This window comes from Trichosurus vulpecula, chromosome 3 (genome assembly GCF_011100635.1).
Source record: "Trichosurus vulpecula isolate mTriVul1 chromosome 3, mTriVul1.pri, whole genome shotgun sequence".
Taxonomy (NCBI): domain Eukaryota; kingdom Metazoa; phylum Chordata; class Mammalia; order Diprotodontia; family Phalangeridae; genus Trichosurus; species Trichosurus vulpecula.
In genome coordinates this window covers 264,384,266-264,411,943 of record NC_050575.1, presented here as the reverse complement: position 1 = coordinate 264,411,943, position 27,678 = coordinate 264,384,266, and the positions used below count along the sequence as shown (strand labels likewise).

The following is a 27,678-nucleotide window of genomic DNA, read 5'->3' as shown; positions in this document are numbered from 1 at the left end:
TTACCCCCAGAGGACTATGCATTAAATATAACCTTCACCATAACCACCAAGGCATTTTACACAAAGTTACATCAACCCAATGAAAAATGGTGTTAATTTATAGGAAGTGGTCTGTGATGTTAGACGAGGCAGCCCTCGGATTCCAAGTTCAAGCCCAATATCAAGAATCTCATACATTTTTTAAAAGGGAGAAGTGTCTTCAAAACAATTAAGGGAAAGTTTTGAGTCCATCTAAGCCACTCCAAAGAAAATCTAAGTGTTTTATGATGTCCTGAAAGTGTTAAAGTTAATTGTTTCCATATTTAAAAAAATATTTGATAGTACTTCAAGACAACCTTACTTTCTCATATATCTATGATATATAACTAATATATAGATACTCAAATTTAATGATGGGAAAAGTCATAAAGTTTTTTAAAAAAGGTAAATGGATCCCCTTTCACTTAAGGCAGAAAGACCAATTTTTATTAAAAAGCTGGCCTTGAGATTTCATACGATAATATTTGATTTAGCATGATTTTTTAGGGAAAACTTTTAATACTGAGGGAGGAATCTTATATTTTAGTATTATTAGTTTTGACATACTCAGTTTTGATGACAGCTAGCTAAATTTATGTTTATCTCCCTGCCATTTCTGAATTGTGTCCTCCTTGTATACAGTATGGCAATGGGCTGATATCAACAGCATGGAAGAAACACTAATAAAATCATGAACTAGTATTCAGTTTATGATTCTGTCAGGAAAGATAATTATTTAACAGCTGAAGTAAAATCCTATATCTTTATCATAATCACTAACATTGACTGATTCATTATCTTTACTGTAAAATATGACTGAATTATATATTGATATAAATACATTATTAGAAACACAGAATTTTAGAATTAGACCTGGAATATACCTTATAATTTTATACATGCCCATATTTTACAAATGGGGAAACTGAGGCCATAAGCAGTTCAGTGACTTCCCCAAGATTGTAAATCTAGCTAGTGGCAGAACTGGAGCTAGAACCCAGGGCTCCTATTTCTTGATCCAGTACTCTTTCCTCTTTAACTGAAATGAAGGCTTTAGTTCAAGCAAAAAAAAAAAAAAAGTAATGATGGTTGAACAGAAATATGTAACAGGATGTGGGTGAGTACATTTAACAATTTTTCTTTACTGAACTGGGTTTTTACTCTAAGCCACATAGATCTTTAACTGTAACACTTAAAGAAAAAAAAATATATATATATATGTATATATATATATACATATATATATATATATATATATATATATATATATATATATATGTAGGCTAAGCCATATTAAATTCAATCATAAAGAAGACTTTCTTTTCATAGCAACCAGATTTTTCTTTCCTTTAGCTGGGTATAATCCTAGGCAAAGAAGAGAATAAGAGGAGGGAAGGTAGCTTTCTACATTCTTGCCTGAAAAAGAAAAGTATGTTTCTTGGCACAAAAAGAAGAAGCATGCTTCCTGGTCTTGCTCTCCAGAGGGTAAATACTGTAATGAAATATTGATGATTGTAGCTTTAGAACTGTAACTTAAGTTGATATAGTCTTAATTCCTTGCTGCTGCCCACCAAGTTATAAGTCATGGGTGGAAAATAAAGGATGTGCTTTATGAAAGACAAAGAGGGAAGAAGGAAGGAAGGAATTCAGAAATCATGTACCAGTCCTATGCAAGATCCAGAATATCTCAGGTAACCACAGTAGCTACAAAATTCATATCTAGATGATATTTTGCTAGTTCTTCATGCCACTGCCAAAATTTGGGGCTCACAATCTTGGGCTTCCCTACTACCATCAGGTCACCTGTCTCTGAAGTAATGTGAAGTTTCCTTTTCTCCTAACTATAAATAGAATTCATTTTTAAAATAAAAAAATTAAATGATGATCACAGCCTTGAGTTCATACTAGTTTAGACCTAACTGAGTAAGGATTTGACAATATTCACTTAAGCAACAGACCAATTGGTTGCAGAACTGTCTACACATTGAGGAAAACCTACTCATTATGTTTGTGATAAACCTGGTCTGATCAAGTTTTAAAAAAAGAATTTGTGAATTTGTGGAAAGAAAATCTATACTTGTTACTATAATCCATCTAGTCTTTTTGCTTGGGAATGCCATTATTTCAATTAATATTATTTTAGTACGTATTAGGTGCAAGGGACTATGATGGGGATAAGAAGATGAAAAACAACGCTGTCCTCAAACAGTCTTCAATCTAATAAAGGTGATTCAAACACATACAAACATATACATACATATATGTATACATATATGTGTATATATCTATATACATATTGTGTATTTATATACACATATGCAAATTTATGCAATATAGATATGTATATATTTGAACACACATATTGTATGTATATATACATATATATACACACATACATGTATATACAAATATGATATGAAGTAGAACCTGATAAAGATAAAAGAGGTTCCCAAAGCATAATTTTCAAAAAAACAACATGAAAAGGAAGAGATAGTTTTCAATTAGTGGGAAATAGGAGGAATCATTTAGGATTTGGACTTGAATTTGAACTATGAAAGAAGGGAAAGATTTCAACAGATAATGTAGAAGTAGTGTATCCCAAGCTTGGACATTCCAGGTATATCCAGAGGCAGAATAATTCAGGTCAACATCAGGGGATGGCTGATGATGCAGTTTGACTAGACTATAGGATGCATGAAGGAGAACAGTGAGGCATCAAAGATAGGGTGGAGCCAGGCCATGGAAGATTTTTAATGCTAGGCTGAGGAATTGGTATTTTATTCTATGGGTAATGGATAGCCATTAAGGGGTGGAGCAAGAGTAGGAAAAAACAACAGCAACAGAAACAAACAAGGCTTGAAAAAGTAGTTTCAAGATCCCTTTTTTTCATGTCTCCCTCTAACACTATGATTTAATTTGTTGTCAAGCCTCTCATTGAATCCAGGAAACCCTACAACATTGTCGACAGATGATCATCAACCTCCAATAAGACCCTTCTAATGATCAGAACTCACTATTTCCCAAAGTAGTCCATTTCACCATTGAACTCTAATTGTTACTTTTAAAAAATCCTTAGATGGATCTCAAACCTGCCTCCTCTCTACTTCTTAGTCCTAGTTTTACCCTTTGGAATACAACAGAACTTGTCTTTCTTCAAATATTTAAAGACATATATTTCTTTTGTCCAGGTTAAATACTATTTTGGGTCAGCAAGAAGTATGGTCGGCTTACCCTTCCCCTTAAAGTCCATTTCCTCCTTCTCTCTTTTTCAACTCAGTCACTTTTGGAAACCTTTGACCCAGCCTTTTTTGGCTACAAACCTGCAATATGGAAGGTGGTTACTTTCCTCCCTGAGCTCTGCACATATACTATCTGTTTCTTATCTCTAGGAATAAGAAACGTCAGAGGGAAAAAAGCAGGAAAGAGGAAGAGGAGAAAAGTGAGTGTGTATGAGAAAGCAACGTATAGGAAGAAGGAACACTAGTCAGTAATATCTCTTTTTAACAGATTGTTTAGGTGCTCTTTGATCTGTTACAGGCCCACAGGGCCATGAAGAAAGTAATGCCAAATAGGAAACAGGCTGAGGGCCATTTAATCAAATTTCTATACTAGTTACCAAATTAGAGATGGTGCAAATGAATGATCTAGGACTATGGCTGCTGTAGCAAACTCATAGGGGTGACAAAGGATATTTTAAATTTTCGAGGGAAAAACAGGTTACTTGACATCTTTCAGACAGAGAGAATTATTAGTTTAAGAGAGTTCACAGTTTCACATTAGAACACAAAACATCCTTTTGATGACATTCTCAAACATCTAAGATACGTTTTTGTTTACTTATACTTTTGGCTACCTCAGTAACTTCTTGAACTTTCTTATTTGTCATGTCAGACCTTTGCAAAGCTGGATTTTCATTGGTTGCTGGGATAAAAAGCAAGCACTAGGTGAAAATCAATCTGAAAGAGGACATGGGAGTGGGGATATCCAATCTGATTCCAAGGTTTGAGAAGTTATACAGTGCCCAAAAAGTATACTAATCCCATTCAAAACTGTGGTTATTTAAAAATGAAACAAGATATTTTTTCTTCTAATTTAAGTGTATTTTTTTTCAACCAGCTTCTAAGTTGTTAGTTCATGAATATGTATTAGGTTGTTTGGATCTAACTACTTGACAAACAGAACTGTTAGGTATTTCTTTTGGCCTAGAGGTGCCATGAAAAAATTACTGAGACACCAAGGGTACCACGAGAAAATTTAGGGAACCTCTGGTTTAAAAGAGGGAACTTTTCTGCCTTGATTCTTTTTTGTAAGAAGGCAGTCCATAAATCATGAATAAATAAATAATTTTGGTTGAGATAGCAAGTTAAGAAAGCAGCACTTTTCTGGAATATTAGAAGAGGGGTGAAGAGATAGGAGTACTTCCTAAGTACTCCTGGCACATATGCCTGGTCAGTCATAGATTTGATAGGGACGACTTCATCCAGGAAAGATGAGTCATTTTGTTACAGGGATGCTAAAGAGGAAAATGGGGCTAATCATTCCATATCCCCTTGAAGGTGAAAAAGAACATGCAGGTACATGATTAAAATATTCTTTATGCACAAATTAGGATGCTCTGAAGCTTCCTGGAAATATTTCTTTTCCTGAGGAGCTAAGTTAAAACAGAAAGCTGTGTTCCAAGAAGCATGGAATGCAAACAGGATGTCACAGCAGTAATAGCAGACTGGAGATGGAGGCAAACTAGTTCTGTGTGGTTTCATAGAAAATTCATTAAAAATCTTCCTGAAAGGGGTACTCTTCATCTGACTTAATTCAACAGCTTCAGTATGTTGAAAGGTGTGTGTGTGAGTGTGTGTGTGTGTATGAGTGTGTGTGTGTGTGTGTGTGTATGAGTGTGTGTGTCTTTGTAGAGGAGAAAGGGAATGTATTCAGCACACTTGGGAAAAGTCTTCATTAGCTACAATTTAATACCATAAAGTCAATCTCTCTCTCTCTCTCTCACTCTCAATCTGTCTCTGTCTCTGTCTGTCTCTGTCTCTCTTTCTCTCTCTCTGTCTCTTTCTCTCTGTCCCTCTCTCTCTCTCTCTCTCTCTCTCTCTCTCTCTCTCTCTGGTGTATCTCCTGAGTGTCAGAGGAAAAGTCAAGCTGCCTCTTGACAAAAGCATCAGTTCAAATAGCCTAGGCCTCTGAAGTTGGAGTCATTCGCCTGGATTGGTGGATGGTTTTTATCACTTGCTGCATATTATATAAACCTCTTCCTTAAGGCCTTGGTAAATGCACTCAGGTGTGGCATTCCCAGTGAAACCAATTATTTTGCTTTGTTGAAAGGGGAGGCCAGGACTTACTGCATGGGGCTTAAGAACTCTGGAGATGAAGCTTCTGTAAGAAGTCACCCCTGAGCAAAATTGATGGCAATATATACTAAGGGACCAAATAAAATAGTTTGACCAAAAAGTATCTAGAAATTTCCTCCTGAATAAAAAATACTATCCAACAGGCCCTGATGATCCTTTATAACACTCCTATTGATTTCTGTGACAATAATATTAAGTTTCAGTGGAACTTGTATGCAAATACATATACAATTTTAATGCGAATTGTGGAACAAGATATTTATACAGGCACAGGTCACTCACCACTCGGTATTAAATTCTTCTATTTCTTATTGTCTTTTATTTTTTTCACTTACAAAAGTCAAAACACAACTCTCCCAGAATCAAAAACATCATATGTAAATCACCAAATTGGCCAACCTAAAATAATTCAGTACATCAGGCCTGGCCAAGGCTGGTACTCTAGCCAAATTTATCTCTATCAGCCTTAAGCCATTGACTCTTGCTCCTCTACCTAGGCAGCTAGGTGCTAAATACAGTGGATGGAGCATTGGACTTAGAGTCGGGACCACGAGTTAGAATCCTGCCTCAGATACTAGCTTTGTGACTTAATCTCTCTGTCTCAGTTTTCTCATCTATAAAAGGAGGACAGTAATAGCATCTACCTCATAGAGTGGTTGTGGGGATTGGACAAGTTAGCCTATTTGAAACATTTTGCAAACCTTAATGCACAGTTTACGTAAATGCTAGCCATTATTAAGTTGCCAGCTTTTGAAGTTCATTTTTGATTAGTGAGAATTTTTTTTCCAGATTATAAGTTATTCTCAAAGGGCAATTTGAGATGTTGCATTTGCTTTTTTCAGATAACTAACACTGAGCAAATTTGGGAATACACTAATTGATAGCCCTAATTATTCTATTTTAAAATAACTACCATAATATCACTTAAGGGGGAGTGGGGAAGAACGTATCAATATATCACTCTATACAAAATAAAATACAAATAAATACATGGAAATGGTGGAAGAAGGTACTAGAAACTGGTGGAATCAGGAAAACCCTCTTGTAGGAGGTAATGCCTGAGTTACATTTTAAAGAAAGCTAGAGATTTGAAAATGCAGAAATAAGGAAGGAGCACATTCCAGGCCTGGGGAACAACCTTTGTAAAAGTACAAAGGTGGAAGGCAGGATATGCTGTGTAAGGATGATCAGCAAAAATATCAGTTTAACTTGAAAATAAAATGAGTGAAGGGAATGAATTTATAATGAGTCTTGAGAGGTGGGTTGGAGCCAGGTTGAAGGGTTTTAAATGCTAAACAGAAGGATTTCTATTTGATTAGAGAGAATACAGACCCATTACTGAGCAAGTAAATGACAGTAAAATGAGTGATTTATGAATCCCACATTGATAGAATTATGGAGGCTGGAGTGGAGTGGGAAGAGACAAGGCAGAGAGAACATTAGGAGGAAATTGTGGTGGTCCAAGTGAGAGGTGATGAGGCTTTGACCTAGGGTGGTGATCCTATGAGCAAAGAGAAAGATATGAGATGGCTATGAGAAATATTGTGGAGATTGAATCTATAAGACTCAAAATCAAGATTGAAATGGAGACCTGTGAAACCGTCCAAATGTAAAATGAAAATATAATCTCCATCCCATAGATATGGATATAGAGTGTCATATATCTGAAAGGGCTCTCACGTATATTATCTCTTATTTGCTTTTCACATCAAACCTCTGAGCTAGGTGGTGCTAATAGTATTTTAATTTCATCTGCCAGGAAAAAAAGGAGTCAGAGAGATTAAGTAATTAATCCAATATCATAGAACTGGAATTTGAACTCTGCTCTTTTAATGTGAAGTCCAGAACTCCTTTCACCGGAGGGGGAAAAAAAAAGCAAACAAGATTGAGAGACTCTTCATAAAAGCGAAGGTGGGATTAAAATAAAAATACTCCGGTATTGTGCACTAGCATGATCTGCCTTTAGGTGAGGGAGCATTAGATTGGAAGTCAGAAGACATGATTAAATGAGATCACAGATATTAAAGTGCTTTGATAATCATACTGATGTAAAACATTTTCACACTCAAGGTACTAAAGGCCTCCATCAACCCTCAGAGCCCATATCAGCAAGAGATAAATAATACTATTGAAATAAAACAGCAAAGGAGACCAAGCAGATTTTGCTTTCAAGGAAGCTTTTTAAAAAAAAAAAAGAAAAAACACGGAAGAAAGGTGTTAGAAAAAATGGGTGAAGAGAGAAATTATAGGATTAAACAATGTAATTAAAGTAATTTAAGAACCATAAAGAAGGTATCATCTAGTGTATCCCTTTACCTCTCAAAAGATTAAGCATTATAAGTTTCCAGCTAGAAATTTGTTAATGTGACTATTAAATGCTTTTCACAAAGAAAATCTGCCAATCTTTTCAGTCCCATATGCTAGTGTTTGGGATGGGGCAGCTAGGCAGTGTTTGAGTGCTGGGCCTAAAGTCAGGAAGACCTGAGTTCAAAAATGGCCTCAGATATTTACTAGCTGTGTGACCCCTGGGCATGTCAATTAACCTTTTTTTGTCTCAGTTTCCTCATCTGTAAAATGAGCTGGAGAAGGCAGTGGTAAACCACTCCAGTTTTTGTTTGTTTGTTTGTTTTTGTCAAGAAAACCACAAATAAGGTCACGAATAGTCAGATATGACTGAAACAAATGAACAGTAACAATATTTAGGATACTTTCAAACCCTGTAAGTATTAATGGTTGTTTTTTTTTTTGAGGGGGGAAGGCAGGGCAATTGGGGCTAAGTGACTTGCCCAAGGTCACATAGCTAGTAAGTGTGTCAAGTATCTGAGGCCGCATTTGAACTCAGGTCCTCCTGACTCCAGGGCCAGTGATCTACTCACTGTGCCACCTAACTGCCCTAGTATTAATGACTAATATATTTCTCTTGTTATAAATTAAGTTTATTCGTTAATCCTAAACTCATTGAAGGATAATTAAACTTTTGATATATTGGAAGAGCTTATTAAATCATTCAGTCTTCCCTTTTTTTCCAGTCTAAATGGCAACAACTTATCTAACCTTTCCAAATGGATGCTACCACATGAACCCTTCATCCATTTGTATCCTTTCGGCTCTTTCTTTGGCTTCTCTCTCATTTTTCTTTGGCTTCTCTCAAGTCTGTGTCAGACTAGAAAAAAAAATGCTTTTAAGGACTTTTTATGTAAAAAAGCAGGCCATGTCACCCTATCAGCTGTTGCACAAGTGGGTCCATGAGTCAAACAAAAAGATTTTTATTGATGGAAGGAAAAAAATAAACAAACCCAAGATTAAAACAAGTTTATAACAAACCAACTCTCTTCTTCACTATGGATTAATCCATGGTGGCTGGTATGAAATGCCTTGAAATCTTTTAAAATATTATATTATAAAGAAATTGAATATCAATACAAACAACTAAATTTGTTTAGTCATTATACTTCAATTAGTTTCATTAAAGTACAGAATACTTCATCAGTCACTTCCTTTGAGTCTCCACTTAATTTTTTTCCTTTCATTCTCACTTACATTTCCTATTATGATCATACTCAGTGTCCATTTCTTTCTAGTTCTTATGTATAGTAAGTAATGGAATTAAAATAAATCCTTGCAAGCACCCGGGCAGATATGAATCTAGGAGAGCATTACACAGTTATGTATAAGATGAGCATAAGCACCCTGTTAGTTCAGTTATGGCAGGTCTCTTTTGAAGGATGCCCATGGTCTTGGACTAGTACCGCAATAAAACATTCTACATATTGCTTTGGACTTTTAAGAGAATTGAAATACTGGGCAAGGTATTTTTAAAAATTAGGATAAATCAGTTATGCATTAAATGAACAGCCTAATACTGTAGATCCTAAGAGACATAACCCAGAACTGGAGTTGCAGGCCACTATATCTGAGAAGGCATTCTGGTATAATTTGTAGGGACTAAAAGTTTTTAACCAGAGAGAAGAGTGTAGAAAATATGCCTAGAAAGAATTGGAAACTATGGGGACACCCATCAATTTGGGAATGGTTGAACAAATTTTGTTATATAAATGTAAAGGAATACCAATATGTTGTAAGGTATGCCAAAATAGACAGTTTCAGAGAAACCTGAATAGGCTTCTATAAACTGATACAGAGTGAAGTGAGCAGAACTCAGGAGAACAATTTATATAATAACAACAATGTAAAGAGAAACAACTGTGAAAGACTTGAGAACTCTTATTAATGCAATAACCAACCATGATTCCAGGGGAGTGTTCTACCCACATGCTACCCACCTCCTCACAGAGATATAGTGGACTCCAGGCACAGAATTAGTCATATATTTTTAGACATGACCAAGATGAGAATTTGTTTGCTTGACTATGTATATTTGTTTTGAAAGTTTTGTTTCTCTTCCCTGCCCCCCGCCCCCACCATAGGGTAGAAGGGAAATGGGAGAAAGAAAGGAGAAAAAAGATAAGAAGGTAAGAAAATAAATATTTATTGAAATTTTTAAACTAAAAAAACAAATATATACTCAAGAAGAGCCTGAAGAGGTTCTCTTTAATAATTGGTGAGGTCCTCCTGAGTTTCTGGTAAGGTTCTTCTGATTCTCTCTACTGTGCCATAACCGAGGAATGAGATACCACTGAAACATATTTGGGACATGGAAAGGCCTGTCCAGGCTGCTCACAGGTTAACTCTTTGTTTACAAGATTAGCAATAATGAGGCCTTTGTTCTATCACTGAGTACAATACTAAGCCTTTGAAGTCTCTGAAAACTCAAACTCTAGAACTGTCTACTCTTCCCAGGTTAAGTGTGAACATATTAGATAATCCTTTATGCAAATCATGGCCTAAAGCTTCATCCAGTATAATATTCTATTATCAAGCCAAGCAAGTATCACACTTATCTAATAGCAAATGTCTTTAAAATATGGAAGCAATTTTTAAAATAAACAAAAACCCAAGAAGATAAAAAGCACGAGAGTAATTTTCTACTCCTTAGAAGTGGGTGTAATCCCTAGCATCTCCCACTATGGTGGATAGGATAGAATCCCAGGGAAAACTTAAGAGAGAATGAGGAAACTGCTACTCATTGAGTGGGTGGATGCTGTTGGAAAAACTGTCAATCATTGTCCTCATTCCTACTCAGCCTGCTCCCAGGGGCCAATTTGGAATCTTTCTAACCTCTGGAGATAGGGCAGAATCTTCTCCAGCCTCTCAGCTTGGATATGGGCTCCTTGGGATTCTGCCCAGACTCATGGTTTAGGGGATGCCATCATAGTATCAATCTACACGTTCCTCCCTCAGTTTCTCCACTGTGTCTGTTGCTTGCAGTTTGTCTCTTGGTCTCACAACATCCCCAAAACACCCAGGGCCTACTTGGATTCAGTCACTACTCCATGCCACATCTTAGTTCTTCCTTTTCTTTTCCTTTCACAACTGCCCTTCCATTTTCTTCCCTCTTCAATTTTGCTGGGCACAATTCCCACACCCAGTTCCAAGTCCTCACGGTAGCCCCTTCGCATCATCATTTGGCCAAAAGCCGCCCTGGAGAATACCCATTAAGGCAAGGACATTTCTGCTTTCATTTCATAAGCAGTAATACTTTACTCAACTAACAATACTTTCCTCTGTATGAAGTTCAAGCTGGATTGGCAATGGGTTATTTGTTTATTATTACTGTCCTACAAAATTCGGAATTTTTTTCATCATGAAACACTGGAGAATGCCCTGACCTTTTCTGTAAATAACTGTCATCCCTGTGTAGAAAGTTAGGTATTTTCTGAAGCAACTATTAAAATGTATTTTGCTTTGCCTTTATGGAAACAACTAAAAGGTGGCTAAGGACAATTAGTAGCACTACCCGAAATTTAAGTCCTTATTGTTTCTAGAGAAACTCTGTTACCACTACTGAAAATTTTGGTCAACATGATGACTTCAGTGATAGGATTAAGAAATTAAGCTCTCCTCAGTATAGGAAATATGGAGGCAAACTTGGCCACAGAAATGCATGAAGAGTTAAATTTTTAAAAAAAACATAACCTTGTTAATACATAAAGCAAAAAATCTGATATGTGTGTGTGTATATACATGTTTGTGTGTATATATATGTATATACATGCATATGTATATATAATTAATGGCACAGAGTTTCTACTTGCAAAAATCTTACCCCCAACCTCCCCATTCATCTAGAATATAGTTTCAGTACCTTTATGATCTCCATTTTTAGGACTGCACAGATGTTGGGAGGACTGGTGGGATGTATTAAAACATTTGGTATCCTTCCTCTAAACATAAGTACTATCTAATATAAATTCTAATTCAAAGTTGGTGGAATGTATTTTAGAGGGTATATACTTTATTTGACCTAAAACAATTGAATTTACTAGACACAAGCAAATCATTTGTTCATTTTACTCACATGAACACTGATCTGATTTTTAAAAGATACAAAATCTAAAACAACAAAGATAAGCCTCAGCATAATTAATTTTTTTAAATGATACCGGAAAAGGGCAGACGTATCACACAATTACACTGTAAGATTTATACTTTTCTTTCTCACGATAATTTGGTGGGTTTACTCTATGTATTTATCTACCTATCTATTCCATAGTGCTTGAGTAGATTCCAGTAAAGGGCACACTCTGCTGGACACAGGCAGAATTTACATCAAATACCTGTCCCAGAAGAAAGGCTTCCTGATCTGATGCTTAACTAAGTGCACACCGAAAGAATTGCTACAATGGTATTATCAAGTTTTGAATAGAGGACTTGTACCAAAATGCTTATCAAGTATAATCAAGAAATAACCCGCTTTTCAAACATGGACGTGTGTTTGTGTGTGTGTGTGTGTGTGTGTGTGTGTGTGTGTGTGAATAGATTCATTTACCTTTGGTTTTTCATCCAGTATCTGTTGACGGATCTCCTTGTGTTTCTCTAAAAGTTTCTCCTGCCTTTTGCTTTGTGCATCTTCTAGCTGAAAAAAAGTAAAAGCAGGATCAATTTTTTTGTTTTCTTTCTTTTTCCCTGTCATTTAGGACCAATCATAACATTTTTTCTAATTTTTCTTTTCTTCCTCTCACCCCCAATGAGAATGAAAGAGAAACAAAACCCATGTTACAGTCATGTATAGTCAAGCGAAACAAATATCCTCATTGGCCATGTTGAAATAAGTGTGGGTGTATGTGTGTGTGTTTGTGCGATTCTGCGCTGTGAATCCTTCACAGAGGTAGGTAGTATCCATTCTCTGGAATTGTGGTTGGTCATTATATTGATACAAGTTCCTTTGTCTTTCAAAGTTGTTGGTCTTTACCATTGTGGTCACTGTGTCAATTATTCTCCTGGTTCTGTTTACTTTCCTCTGCATCAATTCATATAAATCTTCTCAGGATATAGGTTCAATTTCATAAAAACATTTGAGATCATACTTTGAAAGTAAATGAAAACTTTGTAAAGCTCTAGTAACACAGCTAACAGTTTAGATGTTTTATACTCTGGCTCAAGGACCGGAAATGTCCTTGCTAGCAGAGATTTCTTCATATGTTAATTCAACAAGCATTTATTTAATAACTTATCATGGCAGGTGCTAGAAATAAAAACAAGAAAAATAAATAGTCTGAACTCACATTCTATTGCTAGGAAAAAATATGTATAGAAATAAATAAATCCAAAATATATGCAAAGTAAACACATAGTAATATGGGAGAAGAACACATAGGAAAGGGGGAATCAGGAAGTCCCTCTGCTAGGAGATGGTGCATAAGTGTCATACAAGTATCATTTTTTGTTTCCACTTTTAAGGGATCTACCATACAATGAACTCTCAAAAAATTTCCGAATAAAAAGCAAATAAGCCGGCACCTGAAAAAAGCTCATTAGGTAGATCAAGGATGTTTAAAAAAAATCTCTCTCTCCATACACACACACACACACACACACACACACACACACACACACACACACATACGTATATATATATATATGTACATTATATATACATATATATTTGGTATCACTAACTTCATAGCTTTTTTTAGTCTCAGTTTCCTTTTCTGTAAAATGAGAATGATTTTATTTTGAAAAATCACCCTCATTTGCAATTTAAGGCACCTACCTTACAGGGTTGTTTTAGAGATCACATAAGATGGTATATATAACTCTCTGCCAGCTTTGAAGAGCTATGCATGTTAGCTATTCTCCTTCTGTGTGCTGAAATATATGGAAATAGCTGTCCCTCTGATTGGAGGGTGAGACCATGAACTCTAAACCTCCTTTTAAGGAGAGCTTAGCTCAGACATTTCTTGCATGGTTGTTCTACTTTAGGACTCTTGTGACTACGCCCCAGGAAGCTCATCATTGGGATAACTTCATCAGCCCTGGTACCCCACCTCATCAGTAACCTCTGCCTCTCTGATTGGAGGGTGGGGCCATGAACTACAAGCCTCTATTTAAGGAGAGAGTTCTCCTGACACCCCCATCCACCCTTTCAGCTTTTTGTATTTTGGTTCTCCCTATTAGATTGTAAGGTCCTTGAAGGCAGGGCCTTTTCCTTCCCCACCCCCACCCCCCACCCTATTTGTAAACTCATATCTTAGCACTATAGTAGGTGACTAATAAATATCTATTAACTATTTATTATTAAAGAACTACAGTTTTCATTATCTTTTAGAAATTGGAACATTTTGTGCTGTCAAAGAGCAATGAAATGGCTGACATACTCTCTTAATGTACTGCACCACTTCTTGGATGTATGACCGGATCATTTCAGTCTTCTCCCTAGAAGCAAATAATTAGTTTATTATTAGGTTAGTATACATACAGGCTATGATCCTTACAATTGTTTTGGTCTCAAAATTGGTTCTAATATTAACTTTTAAATGCATTTTGAACCTTATACATATAATCCAGTACTATAGATATTTATATTATTCAGGGGTTACACAAATGCTGTTGGAATTTTTAGCTAATTCTAGGTTTTAAGAGCTGAGGTTCAGATTCTACTCTGAAAGAGAATTAAGGTGCAAGAGTTCAGCCCTGTTTGTGGAGGATGGTTCCTACTTTATCTGAATAGCCTTTGGCTCTTGGAGGTGGTTTCTTCTTATCTAAATGCATTTTGTGGTGGTGATATGCAGATAAAGAACTCTTTTTAAATATTTAGTCTTAATAGAAAAATCCCTTAAAATTGAACTGGAATTTATGTGTGAGTGAATAAATATGTAGCAGATTCAGAAGGAAGTCCTCCACTTCCCAACCAGGCTCTCCAAGGGTATTTTTGCTGGTATTTTTACATACTCTTCCATTTGGCTCTTGTCTTTCGATTTTGCTTCTGTTATCTTCTCCTGCCTTTTTCTATCCATTTTCTTCTTCAACTCTTTCTTTTCTCTAAAAGCCAAAGATGCAGTAAGGAGAAAAAAAAAGTCAAATGAATGAAAGACTTTTTACTGAATATATTTATAAATATGCATTTATAAATACATCTTCCAATCTTAATGAAAATTTCTCCTTACTTCTCACAAATTTCTTTCAGTTTCTTTAACTGATTGTTCTGGCATTCTTCTGCAACATCTGTCAGCTTCTGAATAAGCTGGGGAGAGAAAATGACAAATTGTAGAATTCAGTTATTATGAATGAAAATTTTTCCCTCCACACCAGTCTTAGTGGAAAATTCCCAGATTGATATTTAGAAAGAAGTCATACAATTAACAACAATGATAAGTTACAAATATTTGTTGGCCCATACCCAATTTTAGAAACAGAGATAATGAAATGAAATGACTGGAATATAGAGGAAGTACGCCCTGGGTGCCCGGGGACAAAGCAGAACAGTGTAATATAAGTGGATGGAGCACCTGACTTGGATTCTGAAAGATCAGAGTTCAAATACTGCCTCAGACACTTAGTTGTGTGACTCTAGACAAGTCACTTAACCTCTCTATGCCTCAGTTCCTTCATCTGTAAAATGGTGATAATAACACCACCTCTATCATAGGGCTGTTGTAAGGATCCAATGAGTTAAGACATGTAAAGTGTTTTGCAAACTTCAAAGTATTTATGCTAGCTATTATCATTACATTGCTCCCCCCTTGTGGTTATATTGACATGGAAACCAGGGAAGACTAGCTTCAAAAATTGTGGCCATTAATTTTGACCATAGCCACACTTGAGCTACCAGACAATTAGGTAGAGAGGAGAAAAGGAAGGAGGTAACAGTTACCAGTTCACATTCCCATTTGGACCCTAAAATCAAAGCAGGGTCTTTCCCAATGTTAGAAGGCACGCTCATTCCAGAACACTGAATTCCTAACTATGTCCTTCAAATATTAGTCACTCAATAAATATTTATTGACTGATTTTAGGTAGTTGACATTTTTACTCAGTAAAATAGTTACTTATAGGCAATGAGATAACAAATCAATGGTATGTGAAATTAAATTCTCAGCTCTAATATATGAGAATGAAAGAGGTCAGCGAGATGAGCATTTATAGAATTATAATGAAAGATTCACATCAATTAAACATTAATATGAATCTTGATTCATTCATCTGTTTACTTAAAATCTGCACAAATATTAAGTTAGATTTGGATAGTAGGATCACTACCAAAAGAAAATTGATTATAGTGACATTCAAAATGAAAGGATTTAGAACTCTCTTTTTTTCAGTTTCCTCATCTGTAAAATGAGCTGGAGAATGAAATGGCAAACCAGTCCAGCCTCTTTGCCAAGAAAACCCTAAATGGGATCATGGAGATCTGGACACAACCAAAGTGACTCAGCTACAACAGCAAGTATAAAACCACACTAAAGCTTTTGGGGTACTCTGCGTGACAGTGAGTGATTTATGAGTACTGTTGTCGTGTTAAGCAATTTTACCTGTATCTTTTACTTTTTTCTTATGCTTTAGCAATGCCATGGTGATTGTCTGAAATCTGGCTTTCTCTAGACATCACCCCATCTCTGGAAATTAGGTGGCACAATGGTTATAGCTCTGGGTCTAAAGTAAGGAAACCTGAATTCAAACACAGCCTCAGACACTTAAGTAGCTTGTGTGGCTTTGAAAAAGTCGGTTAGCAGATGTTGTCACCTCATTTTCCTAAACTGTAAAATAGGGAGAATTATAGCATCCATCTCACAGAGTTGTGAGTCTCAAATGAAATAATATCTCTATAGCATTTGTTCAGTTGTTTCTGACTCTTCATGACCCCTTTTGAGGTTTTCTTGGCAAAGATACTAGAATGGTTTGCCTTTTCTTTCTTCAGCTCATTTTACAGGTGAGGAAACTGAGGCAAACAGGGTTAAGTGACTTGCTCAGGGTCACATAGCTAGTATGCGTGTAAGGCAGGATTTGAATTCAGGAAGATGAATCTTCTTGACTCAAGGCCCAGCACTCTATCCACTGTGCCAACTAGCTAACCTAGCACTTAGCATAATATCTGGCATCTAGTTGGTGTTTAATAAATGCATGTTCCCTCCCTCCCATATCTGGTAGTTGTCCATACTGTCTTTTCACTGGAGAAAAAACCTTTTCTCAGCTTTGTGTTTACCCCTCCTCCCTCACCCTCCCTCTTGGAAAAGTAGTTTGATTCTGTAGTATTTAACATTTTTCATGCAAAAATTGAATAAAGACATATATGGCACACTTACAAAATTTGTATGTGACACAAAGATGGAAGGTATAGCTAATAGCCTAGATGACTGAATCAAGAATTAAAAAGATCTTGAGGTACTAATACATTGGAATGAATCTAACAGGAAATTTAATAGGGATAAATAGGGAATCTTATACTCAGGTTAAAAAGAAAAATAAACTTCCTGAATATATAAGATAAGGGAGATGTGTCCAAATGGTAGTTAGTATGATAAAGATCTGGGGATTTTAGTGGTCTGCAAGTTCAATATGAGTGAAAAGAATAATGTAGAAGCTAAGAAAGTTGCCAGAACATATACTAAGTCAGAAAGAAAGCTTAGTAAGATTACTAAAAGAAAGTGATTTTGAACTTCATCATTCAAAGACCAGGGAAATGGTAGTGCCTGGGTAGTCTGCCCTGGTCAGATTTTATATGGAGTACAGTGGCAAATTCTGGATATTCATTTTAGGAAGGATATTGATAGCCTGGAGAACATCCGGATGAAGGCAATCAGAATGTGAAGTCAAGTCAACAAGCATTTTATTAAGCATCTACTATGTGCCAGGAACTGTACTAAGCCCTGGGGATACAAATAAAGGCAAAAGCAATATCTGCCATTAAGGAACTCCCAATCTAAGAAGGAGATGATTTGCAAATAATTATGTGCTGAGTGCCACAGTGGATAGAGCACCGGGCCTGGAATCAGGAAGATCTGTGTTCAAATTTGACCTCAGACTCTTACTATCTGTGTTACCCAGGGCAAGTCACTTAACCCCTATTTGCTTCAGTTCCATATCTGTAAAATGGAGACACATTAGAGAAGGAAATGGCAAAGCACTCTAGTGTCTTTACCAAGACAACCCCATGGATTGTGTCTGTTGTCTGTTTTCGAAGAGGGCCATGGCATTGGGGAGATTGACATGACTTGCAGTTGACTTTGATTTGAATGAGGGAGGGCTGTGCAAGGTCACCAGCCTCGCTTTTCTCCTTCAGAGCCATGTAGGTCCAGTGGCCCAGGATGCAATGGGAAACCCTGGCCCTTTCAGGCTAAGGCCTTTTCATTCACTCACTTAGAGTGAAATAATGCCCATTCAGTGAATAGGCCTCTTTAAGAAGTGAGTCAAGGGATGGCCCCTTTAATTAGAAAAAAAAAATCAAACTGGGAGGGGAAGACCTTCAGGGTTGTTGTTTCAAAGAGAAACAGTTCCCATTGACATTCACTCTAAGCCAGGAAGGCCCAAAATACAGCCATTAAGTGGAGCTTGGGCAGGAACCTATTGTGGGCTAATCTTTTGAGAAGGGAAGGAAGGAAGGGAGGAAGGAAGGAAGGAAAGAGGGAGGAAGGGAGAGGGAGAGGGAGAGGGGGGGCAGAGAGAGAGAGAGAGAGAGAGAGAGAGAGAGAGAGAGAGAGGAGAGGAAGGGAGGAAAGAAAGAAATCTGGCCAGTAAACCCAAACCCCAAGTTAAGTAGGCAGCTTCTGGCCATCATAATTCACCTTCTCCTCACCCCATGGATAAAAGTCCATGAGGTCACATAGACTCTAACTGAACTGAAGAACAATAAGTACTGCTCTACCTGTATCCCACAAATTTTGAAGCACCTACATGGCTCAGTGGATGGAGCACTGGGCCTGCAGTCAGAGACACCCACCTTTCAATCTGGCCTCAGGACACTTACTAGCTATGTGACTCTGGGCAAGTCACTTAATCTCTATTGGCCTTAATCCACTGGAGAAGGAAATTACTAACTAGTCTAGTATCTTTGCCAAGAGAACCCTATTGGACAGTATTGGCATGTATGGTCCATGGGGTTATGAAGAGTCAGACATAACTGAATTACTTAACAACAACAACGTACAAACAAGATAAACACATATGCATGAATATGTACATATATATATTATATATATATTATATATATATACACACACATACATACAAGTTCATACACATATGCATACATGTATATGTGTGTGTATATATGTGTGTATATATATATATATACACACACACACAGACATATGTAAGTGTGTGTGTGTGTGTGTGTAGATAATCTTCTAGCTAAGGCATTCATAATAAGGAGGGTCAAGGAAGACTTCTTGTAGAAGGTGGGATTTTAACTGAGATCTGAAAGCAGCCAGGAGGTGGAACCAAGAGGAAGAGAATTCTGTACAAGGAAAATAGCCAGTGAAAATGCACCAATTTGAGAGGGGTGTAAGGAATGGCCACCAGTGAGGCCAGTGTCTTGGATCATGGATATTCAAGAAGACTAGAAAGATAGGGAGGGTCCAGGTTATGAAGGGGTGTGAAAGCTGAAGTATTTTATATTTGATCCTGGAAGTAATAAGAAGCACTAGAGCTTACTCTACAAGGGAGGCAACATGTTCAGACCTGAGCTTTAGGAAGATCACTGAGAGAGACGATTATTAATAACTAGTGATTTGAGGACATCCAGAGTTCCACCTTTTACTGAAGTCCTCATTTCAAAGCTCAGTCTCAGAAAGTTAAAATAACTTTTTCTCCTCAATGGTGATCAGATCCCATCCAATCTAACAAGAAAACCCATTGTGCTCTACATAGTTTTGGGTGGGGATAAATTCTTTGATTAGATTGCCCAAGGCTGAGCAATTTAGAAGTAAATGCCATAATCAAAGATACATCCCCCCCCCCTTTGTGACATTCATTGTCTCTCATTACTTGTTAACCAATCAGAGCTGATTGCTACCCTGGGGAACACCCACTCTTCCAGGGGCCCAAAGCCAGGAAGAGTCTTTGGAATTCCATAGTGTCACTGACCCTTTTATTAATAAAATGCTAGATTTATTAATAAATGATTAATTATCCACAAACAATGTCTCTTGAACTTTTTAAACATTACATCATTTTGATTAGCTGAGTAGAGGATGAAATGGAGTAGGGATAAACTTGAGGCTGGGAAACCAACCAGCAAGCTATTCTAACATTCCAAGTGTGAAGTGATGAGGGTGATGCCGTTGTCAGGGAAGAGAAGGAGCTATATATGTATGAGATACATTGAAAAAGGATCAACAAGAGATTGGTTATGAGAGTGAGGAGTTGAGAATGACACCCATGTTGAGGGTCATACACACACACATATACATGTATCCAGGTGAGTTGAAATAAATAGGGATTTTAGGTTTGGGAAGAGAAGGCTTAGAATAAGACATGATGGACATATCTGTCATTGAATACTTCAAGTGTTTTCCAGAGATATTGGGTTTATTCTGTTCGTTTTCACCTGGTAAAACAAAAAATATGCACAGAATTTGCAAAGAAGCAATTTTACAACTAGTATGAACAATCTTTCTTATAATTAGAAGTGGAAAGCAGTTTTGGCTGAGTGACTAAATCAGAGACCAGATTATAAACTTGGGGTTAAGAAATGAATGGGAAATGAGAAATTAGTGTCTATGAGTCTAGATGACTTTTTTTTTCTAGGAATGTGGCTGCAAAAGAAAGGAAAGATACAATAGGGGATGACTTTCTTTACATTGATCCTGTATTGATTATGTTCATTCATCCCCCACCTCCTTTCAGTCCCCTTTTATGTGTTGTCTTCTTCCTCATTAGAATATAATAATGTGTGCATATACACATACATACACATATACATATATCTTACACAAAATGTATATTTTATATCACTACAGAAATTAATTTTGCTTGACTGAATAATTGTTGATGTTGCAACAAACTTGTTTTTCTTCTTTTTTCCCCCCAATGGAGTAGGAAGTTAAAAGGAGAGAAAATAGATTTAATTTTTTTCTTTTTTAAAATAGGTAAGTATTTGCATTGGGGGAATGGCAATGTTATAGATTTTCTAAGATCTTTAATTCTAGTAATACACCATTATTTCCAAGAATATGTTGCTAAACAACAAAAATTTAATGTGATTTTAATTGGTAACTGGTTTACCTCAAGATAAGAGAGAGCAGAAGAAAACCTAGATAGTAAGACCACAATTAGTTCTTTACCAGTCTCTCCTACTGCTGTGCCCTTGTCTCTGAGATTATGTCCCATGGACAATATATCTATCTTGCATGTATACAGTTGTTTCCATGTTGTCTCCATTAGAATATAAGCTGCTTCAGCATAGGAATTATGTTTTTGCCTTACTCTGTGTTTGCAGCACTTGTCACCATACCTGGTACATGCGCATGTACACACATACACACACATGCACACTCACACATACATGCAGACACACACATTTGTGTGCATATACATATTCACTACATATGTATAATACTTTGCACAAAATAAATAATTATTTACTTAATCTAAGGAAGAGACTGCATTAAAAGGTTAAACAAGCTCAAGAACCCTAAATCTTTATTTGTATTAATTGGTGCCCAAATAGAAAATACTTTTCAAACCTTAAAGAACTATATTTGTGCAAGCTGTTACTGTTATAATATAATAACAGTACATATATATATACATACACATACAAACATATGTGTGTATGTGTATGTATATACACACATATACACATACACATATGGATAAATTCTTTGACCAGATTGCCCAAGGCTGGACAATTTAGAAATATATTATATTATTATATAGCATATAATATTATTATATTTCTTTATGGGAAATGTATTTTTTAAAAGAGAGATAGCAGTTAACAGCTAAATAATGATAATGTGCATGTGGCTCCCCAGGAGGGGAAAAAAAAAGTAAATATATTTTAATTTTATCCTGGCATTTAAATTCATTGGGCCTCTAGAAAATAAAAAGTATTTCAATTATTTTATATTTCCCTTTATTATTCATCCCCAATTCCTTTGTCAATCATTTTTAATCTTTTGAAAACAATAACACAACAACAAAACTCTTGGCCCTTCTTAAAAAAAAATCCTTGTTTATCTTCATCTCCATGGTCAACTGTACTGGATTAATAACTGAATTTTATGTGTAGGGAAGGGGGAGGAAGGGGAGCAGTAGCAGTGAGAATTTCCTATGTTAGATTATACTTTGGGTTTTCAGTCCACAAAGGACTGAAAACATAGTTTGAATCTAGTAAGGTTGTAGAATCTCTGAGGAAGGATAATTATGGGAAATAGGAAAAAAGCCAAAGTTCTAAATGTTTATTATATCCCCAAAACATTTTTTCTCTTTTCAGTTTCTATTTTTTAAAAAGTGTGTCTCCCTTTTTGTGCAATACCAGAAGCATGATCCAACATGGCATCCCGTAAACACTTGACTTTTGTCAAAATCATTCATTTCTTGAACAGAAAATAATTTTTTTTGACACTTTTGAGAATGGCAAGGTACTTTCAAAAAATAAATATCAGTGAAGGAAATTGAATTTCCATTTTAGGAAGTTGCTTATCCTTTTTTTCTCCTCTCATAAAAAGGGGCAAAGGTTAAACTTTAAAAAAGGCAGCCACTCTTATTCTTCCAAATACTCAACTTTTATGTCTTTCATATCTGTCCATTTATTATTAAAAACTTCCCACAGCTACACAGCCTTTGAAGTTCTGGCTTTTCATGTTTTCTTTCAAAACCTTGACGCTACAGTCATGTATATCAGTGTTTAATTACCCTTGGGGATTTTTTTTAACAAGAAGAGAAGTAGAAAAGAAAGGAATATACCAGATAAAATTCTTATCAGATGCAAATAGTTTGATTCACTGAAATTTAAACTGATTATAATTACTTTTCTTGTAATAAAAACTTGGTCGGTATAAATGTCAACTTTCTCCCTAAGATCTCACAGTATGTCGATAATATTACAACATCATCCCTTAACAAATAGCTAATTGAAATAACATTATAGTATCAAAAATTTTAATAGAAAGAGCACAGAACTGGGAGTCTAGAAACCTTAGTCCTTCTCCTAGGTTTCTAATTAACTAGGCTTTTAATCTTGTGCTAGTCACTTTATGTCATTTGGCTTCAGGGCAGCTAGGTGGCACTGAAGTCCTGAAGACTCATCTTCTTGAGTTCAAATCTGGCCTTTGATATGTACTAGCTGTGTAACACCTGGCAAGTCGTTTAACCCTGTTTGCCTCAGTTTTCTCATCTGTAAAATGAGCTAGAGAAGGAAATGACAAACCCTTCCAGTATCTTTGTGAAGAAAACCCCAAATGGGGTCATGAAGGGTTGGATGCAACTGAAATGCCTGAACAACAAAGTCACTGAGCTTTATTAAATGCTTACTACATGCCAAGTACTGTGTGTTTTTAAGCATTTATTGAACAACTACAATGTGTAGGGAATTCTGCTAGGTCTTGTGAAGACAAAGTCAAAAATGAGACATGGAAGCTGCCCTCAGGATGCTCATAAAGACATAGACTTAGAGCTGGAAAAAAACCTCAGAAGTCATTGAGTCCAACCCCATCATTCTATAGATAAAGAAACTGACGTCTTAGGTAGTTAAATGTCCTGCATGGTTAGTCAAATGGGTACTAAATGGCATTGGTGTGATACTACTGGGTTCTTTTACTCCAAATCCATGTATAAGTAAGTAAATATGAAAACATATAAAGCTAAACCAAATCAGAGAAGGAGTGAGCACTAACCACTTTCTCTTCTTTAAATGATGGGGTTGGATTAGATGAACTTTAGGATTTCTTTTAAGCTCTACTATTCAATGATTCCAAATGTAGTATTGAAATTAAATAATATTAAAAAAATACTGATATTTAAATATATTTCCTCATCTCTCCTTCCTGGCTTCCCTCAAGTTTTTCTTAATCTTAAATACATTCTCTCTGGGATTATTTATAATTTATCCTGAATATATCTTGCTTGTAAATTGTTATTCACATGTTGTCATCCCCATTAGACTATACAATCTTTGAGAGGAGTGGGCTGTTTTTCCTTTTTCCTTTTTTTTTTTTTTTTTTTTTTTTCATTTTCAGCACTTAATACAGTGCCTGGCACATAGTAGGCATTTGATACATGCTAGGTGACTGATGTAGGTGTCTTGTCAAACAGCTCCTGTTGGCATTTAGATAAGAATGTTTTTGCCTTTCCTTTTATTCTCACTCTATTCAATAAAATATAAATACAAAGAAAATGGAAGAGATGTGTAGAAATTCAGAGCATTTTTTTAATAGAAAGAAAAATACATTGCCTAATGTGAAGAGCTCATGCTAATGATGGGCCTTGTAGGATAGTTAGTAAATGGCTAAGCTGCATTCAATAATTATAGACTCTTCAAAGAATCACAACTCACAGAGAGTAGAAGCCTAAGAGGCCAGTTAGTCCAACCTGTACCTGAACCAGAATCCCCTAATAATAAGCCTGTCAAGCAGTCATCCATCTTTTTGCCTGAAGACCTCTAGTGAGGGAAGGATGTACTGTCAGGGAAGGAAGACCATTACACAAGGCCTAGCTCTCTGTTAAGTTTTTCCTTACAATGGAGTCTAGATTTGACTCTAATCAAATCTACCCACTATTATAGTTTAATCAAGAACAACTCTAATCCCTCTCCCAATTAAGATATATCTATCTAGTGCACCTTGAGTCTCTTCTTTAGGCTAAAATTTTCTTTTTCCTTTCATAGATCCTTATATGAAATATATTGGTCCTCTGCAAGTATGAAGGACAACAGCTATATGGAATACTATGTAACATTCTCAAAAATGTTCACTATCTTAATGAAAAGAAATAATGGGTATCAAATCCACGGAATTCTGGTCATCATATTTAATATTAAACCAAACCAAAAATCAGAAAATTCAACATTCTTAGAAAAACTTTGCAACTTCTGAAATCTGTAAGTCATTCAATTTAAAAATATTTTCTTGTTGTTCAGCTGTGTCTGACTCTTCGTGACTCCATTTCAGGTTTTCTTGGCAAAGAGACTAGATTGCCATTCCCTTCTCTAGGTCATTTTACAGATAGCAAAAGTGAGGCATACAAGGTTAAATGACTTGTCCAGGGTCACACAGCTAATAAATGTCTGAGGTCAGATTTGCACTCGGGAGCCTTCCTGACTTCAGGCTTGGCACTTTATCCACTGCTCCGCCTAGAGACCCTTATAAATATAGGTTATAGCTTTAGTGTGGAAGATAAAAGATAAATAGAAAAGTTTATAATTTGGGTAATAACATAAAAGGAGATGTCCAAACCTGCAGTGCATAGCCAAGTATTTGGAGTAAGATGCTATGTAATGGGATTTGACTACAAAGACAGATTCATTTAAAGCAAAGGTAGGTATACCCAGAAAAAAAAAAAGTCCTCATTGAGACAGAGGCAAGGGCCATGTCTGGCCACTGTTTTTACTCTATATGAAATGTGTTGCCTCAGCTCCTTGGCTTGACAAATGCGTGCAATGAGTCAGGAAATTCCAGGGGAGGCAAACTAAACAATTAGGCCATGGGAATTCCATTCCTGGAATTCTCACTGTAAACAGAATCCCTTCTCTTGCAATTGTCTTAAAAGTTCCTACACTGTTAAAAGTTTCAAACCTGTTCCTGACTTTATTTTCTTAGCTGTAGTTTTAGTCACTTCTCTGAGTTATCTCTAAATGTAATCAATCTCAGAGAAAAAAAAATACATTATTTTTTAACTCAAAGTTCCATCCATGTTTCAGTTACAAATAAACCAGTAATAACCAATGTAAAAACAAAACAAAAGGGCCCTTCTGAGTCACTTAGTTCAACCTCCCCATTCTGCAGATGAGAAAACTGAGTCCCAGAGAAGTTCCATCTGTGGATGGAAAGGATCACCACTGCATTCTAGATTCTGTGGTTCTAGAGTGCATAGATAGATGTAATAGTAATTAAGGTGGGACTTTTTGCTTTTCTTTTCTTCAGTGCCTTTAATGATTTTGGCTTTTGTTTGAATGGGGCAGATAAAGTGGGATCTTTTTGTCTTGGTTATTTCTCAGCACAGAGACAATGGGAGTCATTGATTTGTATATGATATGATACTGGGGATGGGTAACTATCCCATACCCAGCCTGGGTGAGGTCAGAGCTCTCAGGGCTCTGAACAGGATATAATTGAGGACAGCTTGGCATTTGACTTTTGGGGCACACTTATGGAAGGAGCGTTGAGACTCTGGGCCAGCTGCAAACTGCCCCCCAGCTTTGCAACCCAGAAGTTGGCACTGGTAACTATGTATTGTGATTTGAATCAGAGAAAGTTTGTCTGTCAATGTTTGTAATTTCTGTTTGTATTTGCCTTGAAATTCAGGGGGTTCATCTTTTCCCCCTGAACTGTGAATGATATTTGTATGTTTGATTAAACCGAGATTGTTAACCCCTTAAAGTTACTTTTCTTAGTAAAGCAGATCAAAGAACCAGTGTTGGCAGTTTTCTGGGTGCTGGTTGTTGGTGGATCTTACACCCCTATAGCAGCTGCTAGCAAGATTGTTACTACAATAGATCACAGATCTTTAACGCTAATAGGGACCTTTGAGAGAGGATTCTGGGAAGATGGTGGAGTAAGTCAGAAAATTCCAAGCTCTCAAGATTCCCCCCCACAAAAGAGTTAAAATAGCACCTTGGGGCAAAGAAAGTGTGGGTGGAGACAAGAAAAATAGGGGCACAACCGGGATCTTCCTCAGACAGTTTGAGAAGATCTAAAGAAAAACCCCAGGACCAGGTTTGGTCCCTGTGAGGAGTAAACACCTCCAGGCTAGGTTCCGTTTCAACAACAAGTGGCAAGCCACTAAAATAACTAGCGGCAAGCCCCAGGGTTAGTTGGTTTGAGAGGCTGTCTCAGCCCCAGCCACTGGAACTTTTCACCCAGGGATAGTGAAGGGAGTCATGCATCTGAGCCCGGGAAGATTGCGGGAACCTCTGCTGACGAGGAATGCCAGACCCAGCTGTGCTCCGAAGAGCAGTGGGGGCGAGAAGGAACCAGCACACACCTAGTGAGTGCATAAGCAGTAGGGCAGAAAGCCCCTGGCTGTGGGCACTTATAGGAGTTTGGAGGTTTGGTTTTGGTTCCAGGCTAGAGGGGAGAACTGAAGATCTGGGGCAAGAAGCACCTTTTCCCATATCCCAGGGCTAGAGGTGATTACAAAAATCAAGATATTGCCACAAAAAATGCACAGGCAAAGGAGAAAGAATCCAACCATAGAAACCTATTAGAGGAACAGAGATGACCGAGGTTCATCTTCAGAGGAGGATATTGAAGTAAGGAAACCCCCAAAGAGCAATGTCAAATGGTCACTTGCCCAAAAAGAATTTATAGAAGATCTTTAAAAAGACTTTAAAAATCAAATGACAGAGATGAAGGAAAAGCTAAAAAAAAATTCCAAGAAAAACAAGAAAGTTATGAAAGGAAGGTCAACCAATTAGAAAAGGAGATCCAGAATCTCAAGTAGGAAAATGACACCTTGAAAATTAGAATTAGGCAAAGTGAAGCCAGTGAAATTATAAGAGATCAAGAAATAACTAAACAAAACATGAATAATGAAAAAATAGAAGAGAAAGTGAAGCATCTTATGAGAAAAACAACAGGTTTGGAGAATAGATCAAGAAGAGAAAATATAAAAATAATCAGTCTAACTGAAGGTTATGATCAAAAAAAGAATCTTGATACAATAATACAAGAAATAATTAAAGAAAATTGTCCTGAAGCATTAGAACAAGGCAGGGAAGTAGAAATAGAAAAAATCCATTGCACACCACTTAAAAGAGATCCTATGAGGAAAACTCATAGGAATATCATAGTCAAATTCTGAAATCCCC

The 27,678-nt window shown here is 36.5% G+C and overlaps 1 protein-coding gene across 1 annotated transcript in view; it reads right to left on the bottom strand.

The window, feature by feature from the left end:
• PLCB1 (phospholipase C beta 1) overlaps nucleotides 1–27,678 on the bottom strand; it is a 908,098-nt gene that overhangs the window by 92,210 nt on the left and 788,210 nt on the right. The window contains exons 28-31 of the mRNA XM_036749135.1: nucleotides 14,879–14,955; nucleotides 14,664–14,753; nucleotides 14,090–14,147; nucleotides 12,262–12,348 (exon numbers count right to left, since the gene is read on the bottom strand). Of these exons, the coding sequence (XP_036605030.1) occupies nucleotides 12,262–12,348; nucleotides 14,090–14,147; nucleotides 14,664–14,753; nucleotides 14,879–14,955 (312 nt within the window). The remainder of the gene's footprint in view (nucleotides 1–12,261; nucleotides 12,349–14,089; nucleotides 14,148–14,663; nucleotides 14,754–14,878; nucleotides 14,956–27,678) is intronic.